The sequence below is a fragment of the Triticum dicoccoides genome, unplaced genomic scaffold (genome assembly GCF_002162155.2).
Source record: "Triticum dicoccoides isolate Atlit2015 ecotype Zavitan unplaced genomic scaffold, WEW_v2.0 scaffold143324, whole genome shotgun sequence".
Lineage (NCBI taxonomy): Eukaryota > Viridiplantae > Streptophyta > Magnoliopsida > Poales > Poaceae > Triticum > Triticum dicoccoides.
This window is the reverse complement of record NW_021201779.1, coordinates 4,513-13,443: the sequence shown is the minus strand read 5'-3', so window position 1 is coordinate 13,443 and position 8,931 is coordinate 4,513. Positions and strand designations below refer to the sequence as shown.

The 8,931-nt window shown below is 48.9% G+C and overlaps 1 protein-coding gene across 1 annotated transcript; it reads right to left on the bottom strand.

Annotated features, from left to right (window-relative positions):
- Window positions 1–4,435: 4,435 nt before the first annotated feature.
- LOC119343843 lies at window positions 4,436–8,175 on the bottom strand. The gene is made up of 5 exons (XM_037614590.1): window positions 7,372–8,175; window positions 6,930–7,162; window positions 5,838–6,819; window positions 5,394–5,644; window positions 4,436–5,290 (listed from the first exon to the last, which is right to left on the bottom strand). The coding sequence occupies exons 1-5, from the start codon at window positions 7,970–7,972 to the stop codon at window positions 4,682–4,684; spliced, it is 2,676 nt and encodes an 891-aa protein (XP_037470487.1). The 5' UTR covers window positions 7,973–8,175; the 3' UTR covers window positions 4,436–4,681.
- Window positions 8,176–8,931: the final 756 nt, after the last annotated feature.

Sequence of the window (8,931 nt, the reverse complement as noted above, 5' to 3'; positions counted from 1 at the left end):
GCTGTGAGCCACCCCACCACCGCTATAAGTACCTAAACCTATCACCACACCATTCTCCCACTCCCACTCCCACTCCAGTAGGCAAGCCGCCACGTTTCTCCACCAGAAATGAAAGGAGAGATCCACATCACGACCGCCGACGGCGACACCATCTCCGGTGCGGTGCGCACCTCGCTCCACGGCCAACAGGACGGACCGAAACTCCCGCCGACGGCGACACCATCTCCGGTACGGTGCGCACCTCCGCCAACAGGCCCGAGGCGCTGGCTCCGGCGACGTCCTGCCGTGTACGTACGGTGCGCCGACGCCTTGGTCTATGGCCCTGCCCTACAGGGGGAGGGGGTCGTCGGTGGCGGCGGCGGAAGGAGGCAACCATTTCCGCGTCGTTGGGTCGTTCCCTTCGGCGGAGGGGGCCGCCTCGTTGGTTTGGTCCCAGCGATGGAGTGAGGCAAGCCAGTCCTCGTCGTTGGTTCAATCCCGGCGGCGGAGGGGGGCAACCCCGTCCGCCTCGTTGGGTGGTTCCCGGCTGTGGTGGGAGGCAACCCTGTCTGCCTTGTCGGTTGCTTCTTCATGAGACGTGCCTGCAGCTGCTTCCGGTATTAGGCATCAGAGTTACCTGGAGCAGCGGGAGGCCAAATCCTCCAAGGTAATATCTCCCCCCAAAATATGGGAGGCATGATAAACAGTGGCAGGTAGAGCTAACATAGCGATAGAGCGAGCAACCAGCAAAGCAAAGATAGAAGTGATATCGAGGGTATGGTCATCTTGCCTGCAAAGTTCTCAGCGTTGTCGAAAGCTTGATCCTCGTTAGCGTACTCAACAGGTTCCTCGTTCACGTACTCGTCTCCTGGCTCTACCCAAGGCAGGAACACAAGCAAAGGAACCACAATCAATCATGGTGCAATGCACAAGCAACATGATGCAATACATGGCATGATATGTGATATGTGATATGCAATACATATGCGGGCTCCGGAAGGAAAAATGATGAACAAGGCATCAACTTGGCAAACCAAGTATGCCGCTGGAAAGATGAGATGATTTCGGTTGAAATCAATATAAAGATCACCGGGAATGGATGCACGGTTTGCAAATGGCAAGCAAAACAAGAATGACACAAATCTGCGATTAACAACACGATGCTACTTAGCATGCAACAAGAAACTATGCTACAGCACCCCAACATAACAACATGGCAGTGATCTACAGGAGATGCTTGACAAAAGAGGAACACTGAGCTACGGCTAAATCACACAATAGCAGGTTCAAACAAGCATGGCAAAAGTGCAAAAAATATCAGCTTGGACATGGCATAAACAACATCAGATAGCAATGTTCAGAGCAAGAAATCAACATGCTACAGGAACTTATAATAGCAAAACAAGACATGACATGATTGTACTCAAAGCATAGAACAAAAGACCCTTACTGACCATGAACCAAAAATGATCAGAAGATATGATGGCACCCATGTAAACATAGCAAGTTTCGTTAACAGATTCAGCAAACAGGGCATGGCATTAACAGAATTATGAAGTCATCTTCGCGAGCTCGATTCACTCACCACAAGTCATTGCATGACAAGATAAGCATAGCATCAGCAAGAAGACATGCTTATGAAGCTAATCATGGCAAGAACAAGTTCATATCATGCAAGGATCAACTACAACAACCTTGGCAAAATTGAATAACATGTAAACAATCTGCTAGAAAACATTTTATAGCAAAAGTAGAGCACTAAAATGACATGCTAGACTATTCCATAATTGCAAACAGGGGCATGAATGGATAGAGCATAACCATATGTTCAAAACATCCTTACTGAAGTATCTTAAAATAAACACGGATCTCTCTGTAGTATCAAGTTTACATGGCATCAAAATAACAGCAGAACAGGGACTAAAGTCTGCAACATCACGAAGTCTAGTTTGCATGCTTGTGCTAGTCACCACATTGATCACAAAAATACATGGCAAGCATATCTGTAAAGAAGACATGACATAGTTAAAAACACATGTAGATCTAATGCTCATAAGATGCACACAATAAATATAGCAAAAATGACAAATGCCCACAATCTGTTAAAAATCAGAAACTAACATTATATAGCACTTTTGCATCACAGATTTGGGCATCGAGATGACCTCAAATGAACATGGCCCAATGGAACAAAATTAAGAGCACATCGTGATAAACATTTTGATATATCATGCGCATGAAACGGAGCTATTATGACGGAGTTATGATGCGATGAACAGCGCTAAAAATAATGCAGACTTGGAAAAACGAGGTCAACATCTAGGGTTTCTCCGATCCAGATCCGGGGCGCGGAAGCCGAGGCGGACGGCGGCTCGCCGGAGCTGTAGAGGAGGAGGCCGGAGGAAGGACGGGGACGGGTCAGGGTCGGCCGGGGCGCCCGGATCCGGCCGGGGGCGCGGTCGGCGGCGAGGGTCGCGGCGGGGAGGCGGCGGGGCGACGGCGGCCGGGGCGCGCGGCGGCGGGGTCGAGGCGGAGGCGGCGGACGGCGGCCGGCGGCGGGGGCGACGAGGCCGAGCGGGCGTCGGCGAACGGGCGCGGGGCGGCGCGGTGCGGGCCGCGGGGGCCGGCCTCGGGCCCGGCGGGCTTCGGCGGCGGGAGGCGGCAGCGCACCACGTGGCGGCCTCCGATTGGCGTGGGCGCGGCAGCGGACGCGTCCGGCCTGATCCGGACGTGTCCGGCGGCGCTAGAGGAGCGGGCTAGGGTTTCGGGACCCGGAATTTCGGGGAGGGGCACATATTTATAGGTAGATGGAGCTAGGAGGCTCCAAATGGAGTGAAGTTTTCGCCCACACGATCGTGATCCGACGACGGAGAGCATGGAAGTGACTTAGATGGGTTATTGGGCTGTTTTGGAGGGGTGTTGGGCTGCAACACACGAGAGGCCTTTGCGGTTATCCGGTTAACCGTTGGAGTATCAAACGACCTCCAAATGACACGAAACTTGACAGACGGTCTACCGGTGCTAAACCAAGGCCACTTGGCAAACCTCGGTCCATTCCGAAAACGTTTAACACCCGCTCACGAGAAGAGACAAGAGGGGTGCGCCGGTGCATGTGGGAGTGTCGGATTGCAAAATGGACAACGGGGAAAATGCTCGGATGCATGAGACGAACACGTATGCAAATGAGATGCACATGGTGACATGATATGAGATGCACGACATGAATAAAATGCAAAACAAAAGACAAAACCCAACCACGGAGGGAATATCATAACACATAGCTGAAAATGGCAAGAGTTGGAGTTACAAAGATGGAAAGTTACATCCGGGGTGTTACAACACTCCACACTACAAGAGGATCTCGTCCCGGGATCTAGGACTGAAAGAACTCCGGATATTCGGAACGGAGGTGATCCTCGCGCTCCCAGGTGGCTTCTCGGTCAGAATGGTGTGACCACTTCACTTTCAGGAATTTGATTGACTTGTTGCGAGTCTTGCGCTCGGTTTCTTCGAGAATAGCAACGGGGTGCTCATGATAAGAGAGATCTTCTTGGAGGTCAATTTCTTCGAAGTTGATAGTGCGCTCAGGAGTCTTGAAGCACTTGCGAAGCTGTGACACGTGAAACACATCGTGCACGTTTGAAAGTTGGACGGAAGCTCAAGTTGATAGGTGAGGTCGCCTCTTTTGCCAATGATCTTGAAAGGACCCACGTATCTTGGGGCAAGCTTCCCTTTGATACCGAAGCGACGAGTGTCTTTCATTGGAGAGACGCGGAGGTAGACATGGTCTCCGATTTCAAAAGCCACATCACGGTGCTTGTCATCATAATAGCTCTTCTGGCGCGATTGCGCGGCTTTGAGATTCTCACGAATGACTTTGCACATTTCTTCGGCTTCTGTGATCAAGTCGTTGCCAAGAAGTTGGCATTCACCTGTCTCGGACCAATTGAGAGGAGTACGACACTTTCTGCCATAGAGAATTTCGAATGGGGCCTTGCCCGAACTCGCTTGGAAGCTGTTGTTGTAGGAGAACTCGACATATGAAAGACAATCTTCCCACTTCATACCGAAAGAGATGACACAAGCCCTGAGCATGTCTAAAAGGATTTGATTGACTCGCTCGACTTGGCCACTCGTTTGAGGATGGAAGGCTGTGCTGAAACGAATGTTGGTGCCCATGGCCTTCTGAAAGGAGTCCCAGAACTTAGAGGTGAAAATGCTTCGACGATCGTGCAAGGAGACAATTCTGGAGGTGTATAACTCTGCCAGCTGAGCTGCTGTGATAGATTCTTTGATAGGAAGAAAATGAGCCACTTTAGTAAGCTTGTCAATGACATCGAAGATAGCATCATTTCCCCGCTTGGACTTAGGAAATCCAGTCACGAAGTCCATCTCAATATGATCAAACTTCCATTCTGGAATAGCAAGAGGTTAGAGGAGACCAGCTGGTCACACAAAAGCAAATATTTGGGTATATTTTACCATACCATATTAACAGAAACATACAGCGGTCAAAACAAACACACGAGATATAACAAGGCCTAATACAACAAAAGACTAAATTCACAAATTGCAGTCCTCGCCATAACTGGTACAGAAAAAGACTAAATTCACAAAATACAACAAATCACAAGGACCAAGCACGACTGGTGTTGTCTCCTCGCCATAACATCTTCTCAGAAAAAAAGACTGGTGTTGTCTCCTAGTACCGAGACGAGATGTCCCACTTCTCAGAAATGAGACTGGACCATGCAACAGTAATCTCCAACTCAATGCCTCCAGTGAGTTTACATGTTTGCTTGCTTATGTTGGAAAACTTGGGCTCGAAGGACTCATTTTTTTGTGCAACTTTATTACCGGAATCTGAGTAGGCTTCCAAGATAAAGTTCAGGCTTCCACGATAGTCTACAGAGACAACATTCCTTGATAGAACAAGGTAACCCTGAGAAGTCATCGGCATGGCTGTATAACGAGAATCAAGCAGCTCAATTTCCTGAGGGCTGGCGTCAGGTCCACTGACTGAGCAAGCAACTCGACCTCCGAATGTTGGCCATGACCCCTCCTCTTTGACACGGACGCCCAAAATAGTGGCCTGGACTGATTTCTTAATTCTCTCCAAACTTAACTCTACGGTGCAAAAGCAGTTCCTAAAGCAAATGGGGCTTTCTCTGCTGTGGTAAGTGTACACGCCATTGATCAGTGGCTTATCTTGAGACTTTGTTCTACCTCTTATTTTTAGTTGGATTTCAAAGACAACAGATTCCTTGCTGACAATTGCACGAGAGGGGCCAGTCAAGGTCAAAAAGGAATCCTGCAAGCATCATCAATCACCTTATTAGCAACTAATAAACAAGAGGATCCCCAAAATCAAACCAAGAGCATATTGATAAGATTAAGATGGTACAGATAGATACCTCTTCATTGAGTATCTGGCACTCACTCCTGTTGCGGGCAAACACAAGGTTGAGATTGTGATCCACACGGTCTCGGGCAGCGACCGTGCCGTACACTGGCAGCGGCCATTCCAGACCACCTCGTATTTCTGCGAGTTTAACGGAGAAGATCTGCAGGCTAGGCAACACTCGGCCATAGTGCAATACTCGACCATAGTGCAACAGTGTGCTCCCTGGTACCAAGTGTGTGTATTGCATGGAACTCACCGTCGCTGCATGCATCAGAACAAGATCAATGGAAGCAGGTGTTAGAAATCTTGTAACATGAACAGGTACTAGATAAGCAACAAAGTAATTCCCTCCACTTCCCTTATGCAAAGAAGTACGACCAAAGCTAAAAAGGAGGAAGGAAACTAGTTAACCAAAGTTCAGTAAGATAAGCAAGATGCATGCAACTTTACTCACTCATGTCTCGGAAGCAACCGAACCCATCATAACCCCATGACCCTTCCCAGGCATCAACATACATGTCAAAACTCTTCTGTTCGGCAGCCATCTCCTTGGCCTCAATTTTTAATTGTTCGTCTGATTTGCCTCTATACATCTTCTCAACATCGTAACCTGTGTTGGCGGCAACAGAATCTGCAGGTTCGAGTATTGACTTGTCTGATACGAACATGGAGCTACTCGATTCATTCGCCAATTCACTGGTATCCAGACTCATCGCCGACTCTGTTTCCGCCTCTGGCCCCACCTCCGATGTCAATTTGGAGTCTATCTTCGGCACCTGCTGCTCCATTGATGCAACGTCCCAGTCCTGCTCCTCATCACCAACACACCCTTGTACCGAAATATCCCGCTTCTCACAAACAAGACTAGACCAAGCAACAGTGATCTCCAACTCAATACCATTAAGTTCACAACTATCCTGACTTATGTTGCAAAGTTTGGGTTCGAAGGACAATTCTTTTTGTGCAATGGTATCACCAGATGGTAAGCAGGCCTCTAGGAGAAAATTCAGGCTCTTGTTAACATCTACAGAAATGACATTCCTTGACAGAAGAAGGTAACCCTCAGAAGTCACGGGCATGGCACTGCCACGAGAAACAAGCAGCTCAAGTTGCCCGGGTGTGTCGTCAATTTCACCATCAATGACTGAGCAAGCGACTCGACCTCCCCATCCAGAAGGCCATGACCCATCTTTGACACGGACGCCCAAAACAGTGGCCTGGACTGCTTCCTGAAGTACCTCCAATCTAAACTCTACGGTGCAGAAGCAGTTGGTAAAGCAAACAGTATCATCCCCTCTGTTGTAAGTGCACACACCAGTGATCAATGCTCTATCTTCAGACTCTGTTGTACCTCTTACTTTCAGTTGGATTTCAAAGTCAACCGATTCCTCGCACACAATTGCACGGGAGGGGCCAGTCAAGGCCAAAAAGGGCTCCTGCAAGCATCATCGATCACCTTATTAGCTACTGACAAATATGAAGGCCCAGGAAGGCAAACAATATCACCTTATTAACAAAGGTATGTATATTAAGATGGTATACATACCTTTTCCTTGAGTATCTGACACCTGCTCCTATAGCAGGCAAACAGAAGGTTGCGATTGTGATCCACGTGGTCTCTGACAGCAATCATACCGTACACTGGCAACGGCCATTCCAGACCACCTTGAATTTCTGCCAGTCTGATGGAGACGACCTGGAGGCTAGGCGCGGTTCGACAATTGTGCCTTGGGGTGCTCCCGGGTATCAAGTGTGTATATTGCATGGAACTGACCGTCGCTGCAGAAATCAATCAATGGAAGCAGGTGTTAAAATTTTCGTAACATGAACAAGTGGTAGATAAGCAGCAAAGTAAATCCCTTCACTTCCCTTCCCTTCCCTTATAGAAAGACATAGGACCAAAGGTAAGAAAAGAGAGTAAGGAAACTAACTAAACAAAATTGAGTAAGATAAACAACATGCACGCATGTATGTATATGTTTACTCACTCATGTAATGGAAGAGACCGAACCCTGCCGAACCCCATTTAGCATCCCAGTCATCCACAAACCGATCAAATTTCTGCTGTTGGGCATTCATCGTCGCGGCCTCACTGGCTAATTGTTGGGCTGATTTGCCTCTGTCCATCTTGTCAACAACATCATCGCCTCTGTTGATGGGAACATGATGTGCAGGTTTGGGTATTGACTTGTCTGATGCTGAGAGATTTGATTCAATCGTCGACACACTGGTATCTGGACCTGTCGCCACCTCTGCCTCTGGCTCTGATTTGGAGTCGATCCTCAGCACCTGGTCCTCCATGTCGAAGTCCATGTGCTCCTCATCACCACCACCGTCGACATTTTCCACCATCCGCTCCCTGCCATTAGCTGCATCACCATGCTCATCCAAGGCGTCAGTTTCCATCTTGTGCTCCCCGCCATTAGCAGCAGCACCATCAGCCGCATGCCCATTCAAGGCTGCTGCGGTTTCCGGCTTGAGCTCCCCGCCATTCGCAGGATCACCATGCTCATCCAAGGCTGCAGTTTCTTCAGTCTTGTGCTCCACACCCAGAATATCCGTCAGGCTGCGGGCTTTGACAGCCCTCATCTGCTGGCTCAAGCGCCTGATTTCATTCGTAACAACCAGTTGCCGGAATCCCCTTCCGCCTCCATCTCACTTGGCGTCCTCGCCTCGCCTTCTCCCCCGCCGCTCGCCTTTCCTTGTTGGGATCTCGCCGCTCGCCTTCCCGTATCGAGATCTGGCTAAGAAAAGGGCTCGCCGCCGCCTAGCTTAGGGTTTCTATAAGAAAGAAAGAGGAATGGTTTTTTTTCTTCTGAGAAGATAATGAGCAACCGGTCGTCGATCAGCACACAAAGTGCGATGAGCGGCCCTGGCCCAAGACATTGTGGCCGGGCCTGCGTTTGAAGTGTGCTAGTCCCAGTATGGCCCAGTTTGTGCCTTTCCTTTTTTCCCAAACTAGGGTTGCTTGCGTCGCCACCGTCGCCGTCTAAGAAATTCAGGTCCCCTCGCCTCCGGCTCATCTCGGCGCTGAGAGGTGGGGGGACCTCGGATCTTCAAGACCTCTATGTTCTCCATCATCGTCTAGTGATCATCATAGTTTTTGTGAGAATAAATTTCCTCCCGTTCTTTTGGCGGTGCATGAGGTAGATAGTTTTCTTTCCTCTCCGATCCGATTATTCTGATCTGATGAATTTATGTTGCGGTGTCAAGCCTTTTTTGTTGATCTGATTCTTTGTGGAGGTGAAATCTTTCATCGACAACATGGTGAAGATATAGTGATCCGACGGCCTCCACTTCTAGGGGATCAATCCCGACCCAAGTACGTTCATCGATCAAGGCTTCCCATCTCTTTGGAGGGGCGACTCAAGGCACTTTCAAAATCCATTATTGCTAATGTTCGTGCGGGTGAAAAAGTGACAACATCGTTGCTCCAGTCAAACTGCACCATCTTTACACAAGTCTTTAGACTATTTCTTCGAGCAGGGATTGACACCATGAAGAACGTGTTTTCAAGAGATTTTATTGTAATTCTTAGTCATAAGAGT

Excerpts from the sequence above, each read along its gene's own strand:
- LOC119343843 (XM_037614590.1), bottom strand. The coding sequence starts at position 7,972 with ATGAGGGCTGTCAAAGCCCGCAGCCTGACGGATATTCTGGGTGTGGAG. Across the intron at positions 7,163-7,371 it reads CGGTCTCTTCCATTACATGA|CGACGGTCAGTTCCATGCAA; the intron begins GTGAGTAAACAT and ends TGATTTCTGCAG. Across the intron at positions 5,645-5,837 it reads CGGTTGCTTCCGAGACATGA|CGACGGTGAGTTCCATGCAA; the intron begins GTGAGTAAAGTT and ends TGATGCATGCAG.